The 22,898-nt window shown below is 42.5% G+C and overlaps 2 protein-coding genes across 3 annotated transcripts in view; one reads left to right on the plus strand and one right to left on the minus strand.

Moving 5' to 3' along the window:
- LOC137316855 (alpha-1B-glycoprotein-like) overlaps nt 1-14,614 on the minus strand; it is a 32,401-nt gene extending 17,787 nt beyond the window's left edge. For both annotated transcript variants that reach the window (XM_067980700.1, XM_067980701.1), the window contains exons 1-2: nt 14,514-14,614; nt 8,904-8,936 (exon numbers count right to left, since the gene is read on the minus strand). In XM_067980700.1, the coding sequence (XP_067836801.1) occupies nt 8,904-8,936; nt 14,514-14,571 (91 nt within the window). In that variant the 5' untranslated portion in view covers nt 14,572-14,614. The remainder of the gene's footprint in view (nt 1-8,903; nt 8,937-14,513) is intronic.
- A 2,021-nt stretch (nt 14,615-16,635) lies between these two features.
- The window catches only part of LOC137316839 (zinc finger protein 229-like), a 330,353-nt gene continuing 324,090 nt past the window's right edge, over nt 16,636-22,898 (plus strand). The window contains exons 1-2 of the mRNA XM_067980678.1: nt 16,636-17,126; nt 17,500-17,586. The gene's annotated coding sequence lies outside the window, so the exon portion shown is untranslated. The remainder of the gene's footprint in view (nt 17,127-17,499; nt 17,587-22,898) is intronic.

Genomic DNA, 22,898 nt, shown 5'->3' on the forward strand with positions numbered 1-22,898 from the left:
GATTTCATCATTATCATTCTTGGGGATGAGAATCAATGACCTCACTGGGACTGAATATTGAGCTGAGAGCGTGCTGCACCGTCACATGTCCCGTCTTTCAGATGAGACGTTAAACCGAGGCCCCGGCTGCCGTCTCAAGTGAATGTAAAAGATCCCACGCCACTATTTCGAAGGAGAGCAGGAAAGTTTTCCCTGGTGTCCTGAGCCAAATATTTATCCCTCAATCAACACCACTAAAACAGATTATCTGATCATTATCACATTACTGTTTGTGGGGCCTTGCTGAGTGCAATTTGACCGTCGCGGTTCCTGCATTATAACAGTGACTGTACTTCAAATGTATTTCATTGTCTGCAAAGCGCTTTGGACGTCCAGAGGTCATAAAAGGCGCCAAATAAATGGTACTTCCTTCTTTTATTCAAAAACTGTGGCTGTTTTCCTTGTAACAAAGGAGAATGGGGGTAATTTAGTGGCCGTCTTTAAATTTCAGAAGGTTTGGAACCGAGTATAGAGACACAGGAGGTTTCCGGGAGTCCGAACGAGTGGAGATTGATCAGATATAAATGGTATTTCGGGCAGGGAGCAGGAGGGACATTTTAAAGCAAGTGTTGCGAGGCTGTGGAATGAAGCAGAGACCATGTCAACATTTAAGAATAGGTTCGATCGACGGTTGAAGGGAATTGGGAGCAGAGCACGCACATGGGATTAGGGCTATTGCTCGTGTGGAGGATAAACACCAACACGAAGTGGTTGGGCCGAACGGCCTGTTTGCGTGTTATAATTTCTCCATAATTCTATCCTCGTATTCCTCCAGCAACCGACTGGAATCAGAAAAGCAGAATTGCAGCTGTCTTGCACATTTTAGTTTAAGAATCTCTGCGAAGGGAAATATGTTAAACGTGCATAGAACGTTAGTTAGACCACACTGTGTACAGTTCTGATCTCCATATTACAAATAGGGTATCCATATTACACTGGACAGGTGCAAAACGATTTAGTAGGATGATTCGAAAGCTGAGAGATATACTTATCAGGAAAGACTGAACTGTCTGGGACTCTTTTCTCCAGAAAACAGAAGGTTTAGGGGTGACCTGATAGAGGTCTTTAAAATTATGAAGCGATTTGATAGGTTAGACGTAGAGAAAATGTTTCCACTTGTAGGGGAGACAGAAATTAGGGGTTATAAATATAATATAGTCACCAATAAACCCAATAGGGGATTCAGGAGAAACTTCTTTACCCAGAGAGCAGTGAGAATGTGGAACTCGTTACCACAAGTAGTAGTTTAGGCGAATAGTATTGATGCAATTAAGGGGAAGCTGGATTAATATATGAGCGAGAAAGGAATAGGGTGGAGGAGGCTCTTGTGGAGCATAAACGCCGACACGGACCTGTTGAGTCAAATGGCCTGTTTCTGTATCCAATTTTTTTAAGTCTTCCCATTGGCTCATGGTTACAGCATTCTTCTGGTACCGTGGTTAACTCTGATTAACGATTCATTCCCAGGTGTTTGCCTTTAAAATAATTAATTGATATTCACACTCTAAAATCAATTATCCAACTTTGAATTTGCAGTTGTGGCGATGTTATCCAAATGGAACAGAGTGACAGAGAGGAATGAAACATAGGAGTGGAAGAGAAACAGTGAGAAACAATGCGAGAGAATCAAGGAGAAATTGAAAGAGGGTTATCAGCGAGACTGGATAGGAAGATAAAAAGAGAGAGCGGGCGGGAATGAGTGACAAGTGCAATGAGACAGTGGGACGAAAGAGAGAGTATGAAAAAGAGAGGCAGCAAATAAGCAAAGAGCAATGAGAGAGAGGGGGTGTAGTGAAATAGGAGAGGTAACTGGAATGAAAAAGAAATGGAAAGAAGAAGTGAGAGGGAGAAAGAGAGAGAGAAGCTGGGCCTTTGACCCCTCCCTCTGTCGCTGATTGGCTCGCCGAGCTAACAAACTGCCTTGCACAAGAAACTTCACCCAACTTGGTTTTGGAGCTACGACAAGCCGGTTGTCCCTTTAACTGAGAATTTAGGAGGAAATTCTTCTCACAGAGAATGTGAAAGTCGCTGGCAGGCGGAGTGGTTGAAGCAGGTGGCAGTGATGCATCAAAGGGGGGCTAGATACATACACGAGGGAGAATGGAACAGAGGGCTGTGGGGGCAGGGTGGGGAAGCGGTCATTAAAATGTGGGATATAAACCCTGGCATCGACCAGCAGGAGCGAATGGTCCGATTCTGTGCTGTACATTCTATCTAATTCTATGTAATCAGCCCCCTACAGAGCGCTTCGAAATGAAAGCCAGAGTAATATTAAAGCTGTGAATATCTTTGGAAAGTTTCGGCCGAACTCCCATTGTTTGAAAGTAATGTGATGTGTGAAAATGCACATTTCTGAGATGACTGGTACTCCAGCTAATTCCCCCGCCTGCCTGTCAGGGAGTGAAGCTTTTCTGACGAAAGGGAAATATGACATTGTCTCCACACTACAATAAAGAAGGAAAACCATCGATGTTAGATTGTCATTTTCAAAATATTTAGTTGCTTATCACTTTTCAGTGTCGATTTTATGTGATTCGGCCCGCAACACAAAAGTTCTGCCCAAGCCCAAAAGGGATTGAGAACAGTGATCATCTTTTGTGTTAGCATTACTGACCGACAGATGGCGGTACTGCACGTTTTTTCGGGCATCTGAAGTTGAAACGGAATAAGAATATAAGACCATAAGAAATAGGAGCAGAAGTAGGCCATATGGCCCCTCGAGCCTGCTCCGACATTCAATAAGATCATGGCTGATCTTCAACCTCAACTCCACTTTTCCGCCAGCTCCCCATGTTCCTCGATTCCCCTAGAATATACAAATCTATCGATCTCGGCCTTGAATATACTCGTGATGTGGAGATGCCGGTGATGGACTGGGCTGGACAAATGTAAGGGGTCTTACAACACCAGGTTATAGTCCAAAAGCTTTATTTGAAATCACAAGCTTTCGGAGCTTTCCTCCTTCGTCAGGTGAGTGTAAACTCATTCACTCACCTGACGAAGGAGGAAAGCTCCGAAAGCTTGTGATTTTCAAATAAAACTGTTGGACTATAACCTGGTGTTGTAAGATTGCTTACATTCTTCCTTAGGGAAGGAGACCAAAACTGTGCACAGTACTCCAGGTGTGGTCTACCAGAGCCCTATAAAATTGCAACAAGGCCTCCTTACTCTTATACTCCAACCCTTTGCAATAAAGGCTATCATACCATTTGCCTTCCTAATTGCTTGCTGTACCTGCATGTTAACTTTCTGTGATTCATGTACAAGGACACCCAAATCCTTCTGACTACCAACGTTTCTTAGGCTCTCACCGTTTAAAAATATTCTGTTTTTCTATTCTACCTACCAAAGTGAATAACCTTACATTTTCCCACATTATACTCGATCTGCCACCTTCTTGCCCATTCCTTCAACCTGTTTATATCACTTTGCAGCATCTTCGCGACCTCCTCACAGCTTACTTTCCCACCTAGCTTTTTGTCGTCAGCAAACTTGGATAAATTACATTGGGTCCCTTCATCAAAGTCTTTAATATAGATTGTAAATAGCTAATGCCCAAGCACCGATCCTTGTGGCAGCACACTAGTTACAGCCCGCCAAACTAATAATGAAATGTTTATCCCTACTCTCTGTTTGCTCTCTGTCAACCAATGCTCAATCCACGCTAAAAAATTACACCAATCCCATGAGCCCTAACCTTGTGTAACAGCCTCTTGTGTGGCACCTTATCGGATGCCTTTTGAAAATCCAAATATACAACATCCACTGGTTCTCCTTTATCTACCCTGCAAGTTACATCCTCAATAAACTCTAATAGACTGGTTATATACGATTTCCCTTTCATAAAAACATGTTGACTCTGCCTAATCATATTATGATTTTTTTAAGTGCCCTGTTACTATGTCCTTAATAAGAGATTCCAGCATTTTCCCTACTACTGATGTCAGGCTAACTGATCTATAGTTCTCTGTTTTTTCTCTCTCCCTCCTTTCTTGAATAGTGGGTTTACATTTGCTACCTTCCAATCCACAGGGACCGTTCTCGAAACTAGGGAATTCTGGAAGATAAAAACCAATGCATCCACTATCTCGACAGCCACCTCTTTTAAAACCCGAGGATGTAGGCCATCAGGTACAGGGGATTTGTTGGCATTTAGCCTCATTAATTTGTCCAGTACTTTTTCTTTACTAAACATAATTGCTTTAAGTTCCACACTCTCATTAGACCCTTGGTTCCACACTATTTCCAGTATGCTTTTCGTGTCTTTTACTATGAAGACAGATAAAAAGTATTAATTTAACGTCTCTGCTATTTCCTTATTCCCCATTTTAATTTCTCCTGACTCTGCCGCTAAGGGACCCACGTTTACATTCGCTAATCCCTTTCTCTTTTACATACTTGCAGAAGCTCTTAAAATCTGTTTTTATATTTCTTGCTAGTTTACATTCATACTCAACTTTCTCCCTCTTTATCAATTGTTTTGGTCGTCCTCTGCTGATTTCTTAAACCCTCCTAATCCTCAGGCTTACTATTTTTGGCAACATTGTAAGCCTCTTCGTTTACCACTAACCTTAACGTGTCTAGTTAGCTACGGTTCGATCACTTCTCCCATGCAGCTTTATTCCTCAAGGCAATGTATATTCGTTTAGAATTATCAATTGTTTCTGTAAATGTTCGTCATTGCTTATCCACCATCACATCTTTTAATCTAATTTCCCAATCTACCTTAAGCAACTTGTCCCTCATACTTACGTAATTGGCTTTGCTTAAATTTAAGTCCCGAGTTTCAGATTTAACTACATCACTCTCAAACTCAATATGAAATTCTATCACATCTTGATCACTCTTCCCCAGAGGATCCTTACACATAATATTATTAATTAACCCTGCCTCATTAAACAATACTAGATCTAAAATAATCTTTTTCCTATTTGGTTTCTCGGCATATTGTTCCAGAAAATTGCCTCGAATGCATTCCATGAACTGTTCTTCCAAACGTCTTTTGCCAATTTGGTGTGCCCAGTCTGTATGAGGATTAAAGTCGCACACGAATATTACATTACCCTTGTTACATGCTCCTCTTAATTTCCTGATTTATACTTTGTCCAACACTATAACTACTGTCAGGAGGCCTATAAACTACTCCCACCAGTATTTTCTGTCTCTTGTTCTTTCTTAGCTCCCATACTGATTCTACATCCTGATTTTCTGAGCTAAGTTCCTCTCTCACTATTGTCTTCATTGCATCCTTTATTATCAGGGCTACCACACTCCACAACCCCCGCCACAAACTTTTCCATTTTGACAATCATTTCTAAAAATCAAGTACCCTGGAATATTTAGTTCCACGCAATGGTCACCCTGCAAACTAATGTTGGATAAACACGCAAAACGGTTGGAGGGACCACTCGGTAGTCTCACTATTTTGTGAATGAAAATAAAAGTCTTTGCGTTCTCTTGGGTTAGGGCGAAGGAACCGGATCTCGTGGACAAGCCGAGTTCAGAGAGGACATGGCGGGAAATAGGAGAGAAATAAAGATGAAATTCAAGACTAGGGCTAGGGGAATTAGAAGTAAGGTTTCGTTTGTTGGGCGCTGGGAAGGAGTGGAAGCAGCATAGGCAGCTGAGCAGATGGCCATAGGAGTAGAGAGGTCACCAGAGATCGGCGGGTGATGGTTGGGTGGGGGCGGAGTTGGGGTGGTGGTGGTGGGGATGTGGTCGTGAATTTGGGTAACAGTGTTTATATGGAGAGAGAAGTTTCGAAGGTACACGTGGGCAGTTAAAAAAGGCTAGAGAGGGACATAGAGGCTGACATGGAGATTGAAACCACCGAGGACGAGGAGTCGCTCAATGAACAGTCTGAGGAAGGAAATCTTGGTAAGATAATCGGGTGGGACTGGGTGGTGGGGGTGGGAGGGTAGGGGTCGGTAGACAAATACAAATTATGGAGCGGTCAGAAGGGTGGATCACGATGAGGTGATTGAAGCAAGAGAAGGTTCCAGAGGAGCAGGAGAAAAGCCTAAGGTGCCATTAACGATTAGGATCACAGTGCTATCACAGCGGCGTTGGTGAGACGTGTGGTGGTGGGATACGTGGTGGTGGGATATATGGTGGGACATGTGTTGTTGGGACATGTGTTGTTGGGGCATGTGGTGGTGCTGTCATATGTGATGGGACACATGTTGTTAGGAAAAACGTCGGTGGGATACGTGGTGGGACATGTGTTGGTGGGACATGTGTTGGAGGGACATGTTGGAGGGACATGTGTTGGTGGGACATGTGTTGGAGGGACATGTTGGAGGGACATGTGTTGGAGGGACATGTGTTGGAATGTACAAGCCGCTAGGGAGGCTTTAGTAAGTGATAAGATGTTGCCATTGTGAGCCAAGACTCAGTCAAAGACAGTTGGTCAACGCAATCTTACAAACATCCACATGCATGGCCAGGGCCTTGCTCGTGAGTGAAGCATCATTCTCGATGGAAATTGATAGGGGTGCTGGTTGATCAATTGAAGAGACCAAGTTGTTAGTAGAGGGTCGGGTGAGTGTGATAGTAAGAAAGATTGGGAGATTAGACCTCAGGGGAGCGATGGGTGGGAAGATCAGCAACAGAGGAGGGGGGTGTTGCTGGCCGTATGAAACGATTGACAGAGCTCTCGATGGGCTTTTGGAGAATGCCAAGAGTGACACAGAGAGCAGCTGTGGACTAATTCACGAGGAATTCAAGCCTGGGACAGTAGGAGTTTTGGAACGCCGAGAAGCAGTGATGTGTTGGGATAATGACGATTGGGGAGGGTTGAAGTACCCAAGAGGGAAATACAGATCATAGAGAATCAGGAAAGGGATCTGGGGTTGATGACAGATTTATCCTTCAACTCATCTAGCCAATGCCTGGCTCATGCAAAGTGTTGAGATTTGAATTACTAACAAAACGAAACGCAGGATAGATCAAAAGAAGTGATGTTAACATTAAGTAGAACATTTGTCCGGGAAAGTGCATGGAATTAGAGACAACCTATTGACATGGGTAGGGAATTGGTTAGAACGTAGGAGACAGAGAGCAGGGATAATGGGTATGCATTCCAATTGGCAGGATATTGCTAGTGATGTCCCCCAGGGATCTGTACTGGGGCCTTAGAATTCACTATATGTATAAATGGCACAGATGAAGAAATCAAGAGCCCTATATCCAAGTTTGCTGACGACATTAAGTTAGGTGGCACAGTAAGTTGTGTAGATGGGAGAAGACAATTGCTAAAGACCTGAGAAAGAAAGATCAGGTTATTTTCTAAATGGTGAGCAGCTAGGAACTGTGGCGCAATGGTGAGATTTAGGGATCCAAGTATAGAAATCACTAAAAGCTAATGGACAGGTACAAAAATTAACTTAAATGGCTAATGGAATGTTAGCACTTATCTCAAGGGGGCTGGAATACAAAGTATTGGAAGTTATGCTATAGTTATATAAAGCTCTGGTCAGATTGCATCTGGAGACACTGCATTCAATTCTGGGCTCTGCATCTCAGGAAGGATATACTGGCCTTGGAGGGGTTGCAGCGAAGAATAAGCAGAATGATAACAGGGCAAAAATGGTTCATTTATGAGGACAGGTTGCATGGACTAGGGTGAGTATGGAAGATTAAAGGATGATCTAACCGAGATGTTTAAGATGATTAAAGTATTTGATAGGGTAGATAGAGAGAAACCATTTCTTCTGGTGGGAAGAGTCCAGAACAAGGAGGTATAACCTTAAAATTAGAGCTAGGCTTTTCAAGGGTAATGTCATGAATCACTCCTTCACACAAAGAGTAGTGGAAATCTGAAATACCTCCACAAAATGTTGTTGAGGCTGGGGCTCAATTGAATTCGTCAAAACTGGGATTGATAGATTTTTATTAGGCAAGGGTATTGAGGGATATGGAACTAAGGTGGGTAAATGGAGTTAAGATTCAGATCATAGAATTACATAGAATTACACAGAATGTACAGCACAGAAACATGCCATTCGGCCCTACAGGTCCATGCCGGTCTTTGTGGTCCACACGAGCCTTGTCCCTCCCCACTTCATCAAACCGTATCTGCATATCCTTCCATTCCTTTCTTCCTCATGTGTTCAACTAGCTTCCTCTGAAATGCATCTATGTCAGTTGCCTCAACTACTCCCGGTGGTAACGAGTTCCACCTTCTAACCACACCCTGGGTTCTCCTGAATTCCCTATTGGATTTATTAGTGACTACCTTATATTTCTGAGCAATAGTTCTGATCTCCCCCGCAAATGGAAACACCATCTCTACGTCCACCCTATCAAACCATTTCATAATCTTAAAGACCTCTATCAGGTCACCCCTCAGTCTTCTCTTTTCCAGAGAAAAGCGCCCCAGCCTGCTCAATCTTTACTAATAGCTATAACCTCTCAGTTCTAGAATCAGCCTAGTAATTCTTTTTACGCTTTCTCCAGTCCCTCCATGTGCTGTTTATAATATGGAGATCAGATCTGTTCACAGTACTCCAAGTGTGGTCTAAGCAAGATCAGTCATGGTCTAAAGGAATGGAGGAATAAGCTCGAGGGGCCGAATGGTCAACACCTGTTCCGATGTCCCTATGTTCCACCTGGAGTGCTGTTTGCAGTTTTGTAACCCACGACAGAGTAAGTGTATAGATGTACTGTCCATAACACGGACATATCCCATACTGCCTTCGCAATGACAGCTGCTGAGATGCAGACCTGTATTACTGCTACGAATGACAAAACACGATTGGTTACAGTAATCAAATTCATTTACATAAAAAACAACTGAATGCTTCAGCAGTCAAGAAAATTAGTTATTGAATTTCATTATTTTAGAGAAAAACGTCGACACTAACCTTGAGAAACACTCTGCCGAGCCCCAAAGATAACTAAAAGGAGAAAATATAAATTAGTTAAATGAACACCAACACCTTTAGACGATCAATACAACAAGCTGATTTTCGTGAATTGTTTTATGGATATTTATCAGTGTGATTGCATTGGTGGCATTTTGGTCCGTTTCGGTTAAACTCCCACTCCAGAACTTGAGAGAGTTCCAGATTTCCACTACCCTTTGTTTGAAAAAGTACTTCCTGCTTTCACTCCAATTGGTCCAGCTCTAATTCTAATACCATGCCCACTTGTTCTCGATTCCCCTCTATAACTGAATAAAATCAATCGAGACGTCCCTTTGTAAAACATTCCAATTACCCACGACAAGTATCAAAAGGTGCCCTTGGGCCTAATGACACAAAACCGGATGAAAACTTGTTCAAAAAACATGAAGGGCCCATTTTGTGGCTGAGTGAAACCGTCACTGATTGACAAGGGAAAGCAGCTAGTGTGGAGTGTGTGTGCAGACACTGTGTATCTTTACAGATCTTCACATGCGTCCACATCACGAAACAGAATTGCAATGCAGGCGTCGGAGCTCCAATATGGAATAGATGGATGCATTAACGGTGGGAATTGAGATTTTAAAAATTGGAGATGATGGGGTTAATGCTGAGCATAACGGACACAAAACAACGTGAAAAGTTCTTCAAAATGCACAAAAGCCCCGTTTTGGGACTGAGTGAAACCATCACTGAAAGATAAAGGAAAGCAGCTGGGTTGGGTGTGTGTCCAAACATTGTGCATTTTTAAAGATTCCCACATCTCCACACCATGAAACAGAATTGCAATAGAAGTGTCGGAGCTCTATTATGGGATGGATGGATGGAAGCATTAACGGTGGGAATTGATATGGAAACATCGGGGATTAAAAGCTTCATGCTGAGCCCAACGGGCAACTGCAGCACTGAGTTTATTGAGGACATTAGTCTCCACCCACTGTACAGTTTAGCAAGAGGAGGACAGTACCTAAGGAAACTGACCATTCACAATTTCAGCTGGTTTGGGGCCCGGAATGGAAGTTGGGTAGTCAGCTGTTTACCCCGAATAAGGTCAAGGGAGCAGGAGGTGGGTCGAATGGGCAAGCTCAGCTCGGAAAGTACATGCGTGGAGATCGGAGGGAAACTCGAAAAAGGCTCAGGATCAGGGCTGGGTAATGGAGGAGCCTGAGGAGAGGTTGGGCCTGGTGATATTGGGACTTGTGGGATGCAGCAGATGCATCTGAATGGATGGTCTTAATCTTAGTGACTTCAGTTATGTGGAGAGACAAGAGAAACTGGGATTGTTCTCCTTTGAGCAGAGAAGGTTAAGTGGAGATTTAATAGGGGTGTTCAAAATTATGAGGGGTTTTGTTCGAGTGTGTAGTGAGAAAATGTTTCCACTGGCAGGAGGGTCGGGAATCAGAGGATACAGAATTATGTTAATTGGCAAAAGAATACGAAGGCGATGAGGATAAATTTTGATATGCCACAAGTTTTTATGATCTGGAATGGTGGTGGAAGCAGATTCAATAGAAACTTTCAAAAGTGGATTGGATAGAAACTTGAAAAGGGAAAGAATGCAGAGCGATGGGGAAAGATCAGGGGAGTGGGATTAATTTGACAGCTCATTTCAAAGCTGGCACATGCATGCCGAGCCAAATGGCCTTCCTCTGTGCTGTAAGAATTCATGAAGTTCACTCGGTCATCGTATTTGTTGTTGGAGGAGAGTGTGGAGGGGGCTGGGAAAGAGATTTATGGAGATTGTGTGTTGTGGGCAAAAGAAGCTGGAGGTTATCTTTGGTCCCCAGGGTCATCCTGGAGCAGCAGGCGGTTTTCAGAGAGGACATCGTGCTTGTTCTAATTCTGGGTCAGCCATATCTGGTGATGGATGGCTAAACCAGTGGTGATCCAGATATGCTCAAGTCTGCACCCCTTGGAATTAAACCAGCAGGAACGACCAGGATAGAAGAGAGTAAACGTTTTACTCGGGGCAAAGGCATCAACGGTTGAAGAACGGGAGTGGTTGAGAAGTTACACAGCCGCAGAAGTATGATGACAAATGGCGGGTCAAAGTCCAGGCAACAGGGAGTGTGAAAGTGTTTATTCCAAAGTTGGAATGCAGAAGTAATTCGATTTGAAGTAAGTAAGGAGATGTGGGTTATGATGGTTGCAAGCAAGTGACCGAGGCCTTGGCAGTGCACAACTCTGGGCACCACACTTTAGGAAGGATGTCAAGGTCTTGGAGAGGGTAAGGAGGAGATTTACCCGGATGATACCAGTGATGAGGGACTTCAGTTATGTGGAGAGATTGGAGAAGCTTGGGTTGTTCTCCTTAGAGCAGGTAAGTGTAAAGGCAGACCTAATAGAGGAATTCAAAATAATGAGGGGCTTTGATAGAGCAAGTAGAGTGAAATTGATTCCGCTGGCACGTGGTCTGTAATCAGAGGTCACAGATTTCAAAGAGTTGGCAAAAGAACTAGAGGGAAATGAGGAGAAATGTTTACATAAAGAGGTTTGCGAAGATCTGGAACACAATACCTGAAAGGGTGATGGAAGCAGATTCCATAGGAACTTTCAAAGGGCAATTGGACATGTACTTGAAGGGGATAATTTGCAGGGTTATGGAGAAAATAATTGGGGTGTGTTACTAATTTGGATAGCTCGTTCAAGGAGCCAGCATAGACTCGATGGGCCGAAAGGCCTCGTTCCACGTTGTAAGATTCTATGATTCTATGATTCTTGTCAACTTGAAATTTTAGTAAGCAATGAGAAGGATATTGGCAGAGTTCAGGAGGACATTGGTAGATTGGTGAAATGGGGAAACACAGGGCAGATGACATTTAATGTAGAGAAGTGTGAAGTGATGTATTTTGGAAAGAAGAGTGAGAAGAGGCAATATTACCTAAATGATCAAATTGCACAGCGGGAGCATTAACAGAGAGACCTGGGATACACATACACAAATCTTTGAAGGTGGTCGTTGGAGATTAAACGTTAAATGCCAACCCTCCTGCCAGTGGAAACAGTCTCTCCCCAACTACTCGATTAAAACCTTTCATTATTTTTTTCTGAGCAACGGTCAGCAGTAGCACTGTGTTTGTTGAAGGACATTAGTCTCCACTCACTGTGCAGATCTATATCTCAGTGATGTGGTCAATTGCAGCACACTGAAGGAGGAGGTGGAGTCTAAATAATGAGTACAGAATGGTGTTTTAACTCACTGGGAACCGATACTTTTACAAACAGTTTACTCATTGTTACAAATGTCACAATTCGGGTGAACGGTATGGAAGGAGGAAGTAAATTGAACATGAATAAGTAAAGAATCTGAAAATATTGCAGGCAGAATTTAACAGTGATATCAAATACTTAGAACGGAAGCCAATGGTTTCAGCTCAGAAGCGCTTCACCTCGGACAAAGAGGAAGTTTAACCGCTGACAGTAAGGACAGTCAGCAGAACAAGAATGTGTTTAAACACACTGAATGAAAATTCATTGTGCCAATCTTTCTGATTTTCTTCCAACCGATGGTTATATTCATTAATTCTTTGAAAGCTACCACTATTCGAGGTGCAGTAACGGATATATTCTCAGGCATTCATATATTAATAAAATACAATTCAAGGGACTTAAAATGAATAAAAATATTTAATATTGCAACTAACATCTTCGAAGCTTTCATTAAGGGGATCTATTTAGGGACAACACTCAAACAGAATGGGAACCACTGACAGTAAGAACATTGTAGCAGAACCAAGAATGTGTTGAAATATATTGAATGAAAATACATTGTGGCAATCTTTCTGATAGGCTTTTAACCGAGTAATTAATTAATTCTTTGAAATCCACCCCTAATAGTGGTGCAGGAGCACACTGATTATCAGGCATTCATTTATTAATAAAATTGAATTGAATTCACTTGAAATCGATAGAGATGTTTAATATTCCACCTAATATCTCCTAAGCTAGCAATAAGGGGATATATTAGATTGTGCCCCCTTGTTCTCCATTTCACCACCATAACTGAATAAGGTCTATCGAGAGGTGTAAATTTGTAACTAATTCCATTAATCCATGGTAATTATCAATCGGTGCCCTTGGGTCTAATTACAAAAAACAGCATGAAAAGTTGGAGATAAGGGGTTAATGCTGAGCACAACTTGCAGCTGCAGCACTGTGTTTATTGAGGAACATTAGTCTCCACCCACTGTGTAGATCTGTATCTTCGTGACATCCAGCACACTGAAGGAGGAAGTTGAGTTAGGAGAAATTCCGAGAGCTGAATGCCGCCTGAGTTATTCACCAGAAACATTTATTCGTACAGACAGTACACACATGCACATAAATATCACAAAACACCTAAAATCGAGATGCAAGATGGAATAGAGAATGAAAAATAAGCAAGCAAACTGAAAATGGCCAGTACTGAAGAGAACAGTAAGAGCAGTTGGCTTCATAGCGGAAGAAAGCGGTTTCAACTCAGAGGAGGGTTAGTTCAAAGAAAGAGGAACTTAACCTCTGACAGAAGGAACAATGTCTCAGCACCAACTGAATAACTATAAATATATTTACTAGATTATCCACTGAATGTGTTCAAATTTTTCTTCTCCCTTTTTTCTCTCTATCTCCCCCAAAGAGGTGTATTCACGAAGGGAGTTGCTCAGGGCCGCCCTCCAATACCCCACCGCATTATCTGCTCATGTCTGAGTGCAGGGGGTTGATTGACCTGAGGTCAGCCGTGGTGACCCCTGGATAACTGTACCCTCCTAACGCGCATGCTCACTTCCAAGCATGGAACATATGGTATCGTAGAATCATGGAATCAGAGAAGGTTACAGCACGGCAGCAGGTCATTCGGCCCATCGAGTCCGCGCCGGCTCCATACATGAGCAATGAAGCTAGTCCCACTGCCCCGCCAGAAATAGCAGGGCTCGTCCGAGATGCAATAAGATGCGATAAGGCGACACTTGGCCGATATTTCATTCAATGGCTTTGGGGCACTGAGCCCACTGGTATCGCTGCTATCACTCATCCCCACCCCGCACCCCCCCTCCCCGCCCCTTGATGGAGATCAGCAAACTCAGTGGATGTTGATTGTTGAATTTTCCTTTTATATACATCTTACTCCTACACTGTAGACAGTAACTGGGCAATCGAGAGACCAATATCTCCCCTTTTCACCCCGTCTCAAGGCGCCTCATGGGAGCGTTATCAAACAAAATGTGACACCGAGCCGCTAAATGAGATGTTAGGTCAGGTGACCAACAGTTGGTCAAAGCTGTAGGTTTTAACAGACAGATTCTCAAAGATTCAATTGTCAAAGAAAAACTAGCTCCGAGATACTTTAATACCGATATGAAGAGAGATTGTCCCCTCTCCGTTACACTCCCCTCACCGTTACCCGCAGAGAATTCAGCACAAGCAAGCAACCGCTCTGAATGCTTTCCAATGTCGAGGGCTCCACGCCAAATTATGAGTTGCTTTCATCCACTGAGATACCGGAGTTCGGACACCGCCGGGTTCAGTCGCACTCTCCCGCTGACAGTTGCCAACTCAGACCGGGAATTGGTATAAAATTGTTTCACGACTCACCAAACAGCAGTAAAAAGCCGGTTGTATCCATTTTCGAAGAAGTGCTACTTTGAGGCATGAGAGCTGCAAGGAACGGCGACAGAATCACTTGCTCCAACTCACAGAAGGACAAACCCGGAAGGGTTGAGAGACTTGAGAGCGGATATGGAGGATGGATGGGAATGAGTTGGTCCCCACAATTAAAGCAACAGCACCGAGTTTTTTGCAACCTGAAATAAGATGTGGTTTGGAACATTGCAATGATCCAATATGGCGGCCTTTGACTATTAGACGGTGATCATAGGATGAAGGGGTTAGAATGGACCATTTACCCAGAACAACACCGTAAATCATTTGTGTTCAGTTAGAACGATTGCTCCCATCATGGTCAGGATCTCCATTGCTGGGAAGGGACTGTGTCCCACTTCAGGCACTCGGTGTCAGCATCAAGCACCCAAAATTCAGGCGCAGCAAAATGTAACAACAAAGTGCCTCAACCCAAACCTCGATCATTGCTTTTCTATTTCCCAAAACAGCCCTCCCGTGGGCTTGTTTAGTGAAGTGTTTTCCTTATTACATTACAGACGATTAAAAATAAAACTGGAACATCCAAACCCGGTAGCAATTTAGTTCCACGGGTGTCTGGTACAATGAATATAGATGGATATGTTCAATGTGACTCTGATATTGAGTTGGTTTACTCTCTCATATCGCCCTGGTAACGACTGTGAGAATGAAAATACCACCTCCAGCTTTCTCCAACCGCCAATTTCAAACCGTTTCTCGACAATAGAACCAAAACACAGCGCTCCGCAAAAACCCTTACAGACTCGGTCTTCATATTCACGGATTCCCAGAAGCCTGGAGCTTTTAAATAAACCCCTTACAATTAACAGTCAGTAATATTCCTGCCTAAATACAGTCCCTTCGATAACAAGTCAACCCGCCTCCTTCCATTGCAGTCCCAGACCCGATTCTATCTCCCCACACATCCCCTCGCAGACGGGTTCAGCAGTTTACAAACACCTTATTCCAGCTGATTTGGAGAATCTCGTGTGTTGGTGTTTGAGTTGTGGCGCAGAATTTCTCCGCCAGTGTTACCGTCTCACAGAGACTCTCGCCCTGAATCTGTTAAAAAAAAATGAGCATGAACTGGGACTGGAGCCGAACACATCCCCAGTTACTGTGAGGCCCGGCCCGGACATCTCATTTTCTCTGTTTTATATCAGACGGTCTCCCACCTTCATGTTCAGCACTAGAGAGAGACAAACACACACTGTCAGTCTTACACTTCCAATCAGTGTGTCTATATCACACTTGCCAATAGTATCCAACATACGTATACAGCTCCAGAGAGAGAGAGAACGACAGACATAAACAGTATTTGTTCCAGACTGATCTGTAAAGTTGCGTTTTATCCAGAAAGATCCCGTTGGAGAGACAAAAGATGCGGTCTCATCTCTCACTGTTATTGTACCAGAGACAGGCACGCATTTAATCCCAAACTCAGGGACAGTGCAGAGAGTGACAAAAACAATGGGCGACATTTAACCCTCTTTTGCCTGTTCTACCATCTGCAGTTATGCAGCTCAGGGCCTTTTGGTATAACTCTCATTGACCGAGAGTTTCACTCCGGTTAAGTTAATCTGTGACTTTTGCTGTCAGATATGAATGCTATACGGTCCCAACAAACACACCGACTCACTCTTACCTCGTCTGTTTCTCCAGGATTGGTTTGAGAAATCCTCGCATCAGTTTTATCAGTAAAGGGGCCAAGAATGAACAGAATCCATAGGTTCATTTCAGAACCGCTGAGAGAAACAGCAGGGATGGAAACATCTAGTTTAATAGTTAGAGATTGTAAAGTCAGTCTGGATTCCAGCGTTAGGCACTGGTGGAATCCCATCTGTTTTCCATTCTGGTGCCTGTTCCTGCACTGCCTGTGGACCCCATTCCCTCTGACCTTTCCCCCAGACCCACTTCCTTTGCTCAGACTCGGAAAAATTCCAATTGGGGAAAGTTTCCATCGATTTTTGTATTGGGAATTAAACCAGTTATCTGCGCATGCGTGACTCAGCCCCGCCCCCAGCGCTGGCCGTTGGTGAGCAGAAGAGCGCATGCGCGCTGCCCTCCCCCAGCTCGGCCTGTGGGCGCCATTCCCTCAGTGAGCGGAAGAAGATGGTTTAAAACAGCCGGGAATGGAGAGATCACGGCCCCCGGGGGAAGGGAGCAAAGAGCAGCCTCGTTACAGCAGCTCATCGCTTCGGGACCGTGTCCGCAGATGGGCTCAGAGATCGGCATTGAGTCCGGGGGAAGGTCAGGGGGAGTCCGGGGGCTGTTTGTAAGAGGCGGAGTGGATCAGGAACTGGTCCCGGAACATGGAGTGAGCGGGGGAAGGGAGAGGTCATTCTCGGGCTGTGTGTGTCCAGGGTGTGTCCAGGGTAAAGGAGACAGAATGGGAAGAACCTGCTATTTAAAATCATTGCTGCTTTCTCTCCCCAAAGCAGTGGTGAATGTTCCTCGTTTAGTTCCAGTCTCACGCTGTTTATTGTTATTGGACAGTGAAGAGTGGAAACAGAGCTGGACAGTCAGGATGTGGGGAGTTATACAAAGAGCATCAATTGCAGGCATCAGGTGAGAAGTGTGAAGGACACATTTTAAACAGCGGCTGTTTGGTTTCCTTTGAACGGTTAGTCCCATGGGAGAGGGGATTAGAATCCTGACCTGTACAAACGTCCCAGCCCCATCGGGTCGTCCCATTCATTTGTTAGTGGAGGGGTTGGGTTGTGTCTGGATGTCAATATATTGTTGTAAAACAGCCCAACAACCTGGTGTGCAGAAGCTGGGTGCTGCAGTACTGCAGTGGAGTCAGACACTGACACTGTTTGAATCGCTGATTTACATTTATGGATATTCAAAATAATTATTAACAGATATTAAACTGATCACTTCTGTATTTTCTTCATCACCTGTTCTTGAGTTACCAGACATACGTTTCTTTCTACAGGCAAACCCTTGAAGGATCCATAATAAATGTGATGTTTCCTCCACCCGAGGCACAAGGAACAGTGCAGTCAGCTCCTTCTCACACACAGTAAGTACATTATCACACACAGAGCACGGAGTCACAGACAGGTCAACAGTTCCACAGTCTCAGACAGCAGAAGTACTCAGTCCCACAATGATCCCAAGTTCCAGAGACACATTTTCAATCCACAGTCAAACAGAACAGGTGAGGCAGACACTGTTCCATTTCCCCCGAACTCAGTCCCGCTGACAGGGAGATACAAAAATCCAAGTCCAAAATCACACTCTCAGATTGTCTATCTCACAAAGGGGCAACATTAGCCATGAATTAAATACCAGATAGAAATCACACATGGTACCCGATTGAAAGGTAAAGAATGAATCCCAATAACGTTCCTCGAGATTCCTATTGAATTCGAGCCCAGAACTCTCACACACATGTGAGTTTAATACATGCAGTATCCATTCAAATAGTGTACCATTCGAATACAAATTGCTAGTGCAAAACTCACGTACAGTATCAGATTGAGAAATGCTGTGACAGTGTAACCTGAGAAACAAATTAGATACCAGTTTATAATACACTCATAGTATGAGATTAAAAGATACTGTATCAATTCTGTTCATCCAGACCGAGATACACATTACACACGAGTCCAAAAATCTTATGAAACAAAGTTTAAAGTTACAGTATCAATTCCTTTAGTGCAGACTGATCTACACATTAAATACCAATTCACAATATCATTTTGAAAGATTCATTATCATTCACAATAGTAATCACAGAAATACACATTTAATACGAGTCCAAAAAGCACACAAATTATCTGATTAAAACCTCCAGCATCAAATCCTAAAGTGTATCCATTTTGACCAATTAAATAATGTGAAAAACTATTTAAACATTAAGACATTAAAGCTACAGTATTGAATACCATAATGTAATCTGAGAGAATAATTCCATACAGATACAGAATGAATCTCACACGCAGATACAGTACAGAGACACACAGACACAGAATGAATCCCACACTCACATACAGTACGAGAGGTTGCCAGACATAAATTCAATCCCACACTGAAGTACGGTACAAGAGATGACAGATACAGAATGAATCCCACACTGGCCATACAGTACCAAGGACTGACAGATATCAAGTTCATCCCACACTCTCATAAAGCACTAGAGACTTACAGGTAAAGTATGAATCCCACACTCACACATAGTACCAGAAACTGACAGATACAGATTGAATCTCACACTCACACACAGCACCAGAGACTGACAGATACAGAATGAATCCCACACTCACACACAGTACCTGAGAACTGCAGATATAGAATGAATCCCACACTCACACACAGTACCAGAGACTGACAGATACAGAATGAATCCCACACTCACACACAGTACCAGAGACTGACAGATACAGAATGAATCCCACACTCACACACAGTACCTGAGAACTGCAGATACAGAATGAATCCCACACTCACACACAGCACCAGAGACTGACAGATACAGAATGAATCTCACACTCACACACAGTACCAGAGACTGACAGATACAGAATGAATCTCACACTCACACACAGTACCAGAGACTGACAGATACAGAATGAATCCCACACTCACCCACAGTACATGAGAATTGCAGATATAGAATCAATCCCACACTCACACACAGCACCAGAGAATTGCAGATATAGAATGAATCCCACACTCACACACAGCACCAGAGAATGACAGATACAGAATGAATCCCACACTCACACACAGTACCAGAGATTCACAGATACAGAATCAATCCCACACTCACATACATTATGAGAAACTGCTTATACGGAAATAATTCAACACCCACACACAGTACTGGAGAATGTATATACAGAATGAATCCCACACTCAAATTGAGTACCAGAGAGTGACAGATACAGCATGAATCCCAAACTCACATGCAGTACCAGAGACTGAGAGATGCAAAGTGAATCTCACAGTCACCTATATTCGTGCAGGCTGAGTTACAAATTACTTACCAGAGCAAAAATCTCACAGTCACAGATTGAAAGATAACGTATCAATTCCATCAATGCAGGCTTGGTTACACATTACGTACCAGTCCAAAAATCTCACAGTGTCAGATTGAAAGATACAGTGTCAATTCCATTAGTGCAGACTGAGCTACACATTAGAAACCACGACAACAAAACTGTTACAGATTCAGACTGAAATATACAGTATTCTATTCATGCAGACTGAGCTCCACATTATATACAAGTTCAAAAATGTCACCATATCAGTTTGGAAGATGCACAAATTCACAATTGTTTTCCCATCGATACAGATTTAATAGAAGTCCAAAAATAGATGCCCACATTATCTGATTATATCCGACAGCATTACATTTTAAAACATATCATTATCTACCAATTAAAGACTGGGAAATAATATTCATACATTAAGGTATTAAAGATACAGATTTGAACACCATACTGTAAACGGAAATACAAATTAGATACAGATAAAGAATGAATCTCACACTCCGATAGAGTGCCAGAGACTGATACATAGAATGAATCCCAAACTCATACAATCTACCAGAGACTGACAGATTCAAAATGAATCCCACACTCACACATTATCGCACAGACTGACAGATACAGAATTTATCTCACTGATCCACAGCATCAGAAATTGTTAGATACAGAATGAATGTCTCACCCACACACAATACTAGAGACTGACAGATACAGAATGAATCCCACACCCACACACAATACCAGAGACTGACAGATACAGAAGGAATCCCTCATCCACACACAATACCAGAGACTGACAGATACAGAATGATTCCCACACTCACATAGAGTACCAGGAACAGAATGAATTTCACTCACATACAGTAGCAGAAACTGACAGATACAGAATGAATATCACAGTCACATTACTGCAGACTGAGTTACACTTTACAGACCAGTCCAAAGATCTCCTGGTGCCAGATTGAAAGATACAGTATAAATTCCATTAGTGCAGACTGAGCGACATATTTGATATATTGGTAAATACTCAGTATTATACTGAAATAAATAGTATCAATACCATTGGTACAGACTGAGCTACACATTATATACCAGTCCAAAAACCTCATAAATGAGCAGACAGGAAGATACAGTTTCTATTCTATTAGTACCACCTGAGCTGTACAATACATACAAGACTGAAAATCCCATACAAAATTAGACTGAAAGATACAGTATCGATTTCATTAGTGCAGACTGAGCCACACATTATATAGCAGTCCAACAATCTCATATCCTATCAGACTCAAAGATACAACATCAATTCCATCAGCACAGACTGAGCTACATGTTACTCACCAGTCCTAAAATCTCAGAGAATGAGATTGAAAGATTCAGTATCACTTCCATTATTGAAGACTGAGCTACACATCACATTCCAGTCCAAAAATCTCATACAGTATCAGACTGATAGATAGAGTATCAATTCCTTTAGTTCAGGATGAGCTACATATTGCTTACCAGTCCAAAAATCTCACACAGTGTTCGACTCCGATACAGAATTAGTCCCATTATTGCAGACTGAAGTACACATTACATACCAGTCCAGTAATTTCAACATGAACAGATTGAAAGGTACATTGTCATTCACAATAGAGTTTAGAGATTAATATGTAATACCACTCCAAAACTCACACACATTCTTTGATTAAGGAAAATCAAAAGAAATCCATATTTACAAATTAAATAATCAACGGAGAACTATATATAATTTAAAGTATTAAAGATACAGTTTCAAATAAGATACTGTAAACTGAAATAAGAATACAGAATGAATTCAGACTTGCACATTGTCTCAGAGGCTGAATTACAGAATGAATCCCACACTGAGATAAAGTTGCAGAGAATGGCAGATACAGAATGAATCCCACATTCACATACAGCACCAGAGACTAACAGATACAGAATGAATCCCACACTCACATACAGTACCAGAGACTGACAGATATAGAATGAATCCTACACTCACATACAGTACCACGAACAGAATGAATCTCACTCATGCACAGTACCAGGGGCTGACAGATAAAAAATGAATCTCACACTCACAAACAGTACCAGAGACTGACAGATACAGAATGAATCTCACACTCACAAACAGTACCAGAGACTGACAGATACAGAATGAAGCTCACACTCACATACAGTACCAGAGACTGACAGATACAGAATGAATCTCACACTCACAAACAGTACCAGAGACTGACAGATACAGAATGAATCTCACAATCACATTACTGCAGACTGAGTTGCGCATTACATACCAGTCCAAAAATCTCATCGTGTCAGATTGAAAGATACAGTGTCAATTCCATTGGTGCAGACTGAGCTACATATTCGATATATTGGTAATACTCATGTTATACTGAAATAAACATTATCAATACCATTGGTACAGACTGAGCTGCACATTGCATTCGAGTCCACAAACCCCATAAATGATCAGACTGGAAGGTATAGTTTAAATTCTATTCACACCACCTGAGCTAAAATTATATAACAGCCCAACAATCTCATACAATATTAGACTGAAAGATACAGTATCGATTCCGTGAGTGCAGACAGGGCCACAGATTATATAGCAGTCCAACAATGTCACAACATATCAGACTCAAAGATACAATTTCAATTCCATTAGCCTGGACTGAGCTATCTGTTACTCACCAGTCCAAAAGTCTCTCACAGTGTTAGACTCCGACACAGAATTCATCCCATTATTGCAGTCTTAGCTACACATTACATACTAGTCCAATAATTTCAAAGTGAACAGATTGAAAGGTACATTATCATTCACAATAGAGTTCAGAGATTAAGATGTAATACCACTCCAAAACTCACACACATTGTTTGATTAAAGAAAATCGAAAAGTGTATCCATATTATCAAATCAAATACTCGACAAAGACCTGTATATAATTTGGAGTGTTAAAGATACAGTTTCAAGTACGATACTCTGAACTGAAATAAGAATATGGAATGAATTCAGACTTGCACATTGTCTCAGAGACTGAATTACATAATGAATCCCACACTGAGATAAAGCAGCAGAGAATGGCAGATACAGAATGAATCCCACTCACACAGACAGTACCAGAGACTGACAGGTACATAGTTAATTCCACACTCACACACAGCACCAGAGACTGGCAGTGATGGAATTAACCTCACACTGACATAAAGCACCAGAAACTGTCAGATACAGAATAAACCCCACTCTCATGTACAGTATCAGAGATAGACAGATACAGAATAAACCCCACTCTCATGTACAGTATCAGAGACTGACCTCTACTGGACGTAA

The sequence above is a fragment of the Heptranchias perlo genome, unplaced genomic scaffold, assembly GCF_035084215.1.
Source record: "Heptranchias perlo isolate sHepPer1 unplaced genomic scaffold, sHepPer1.hap1 HAP1_SCAFFOLD_60, whole genome shotgun sequence".
NCBI lineage: Eukaryota > Metazoa > Chordata > Chondrichthyes > Hexanchiformes > Hexanchidae > Heptranchias > Heptranchias perlo.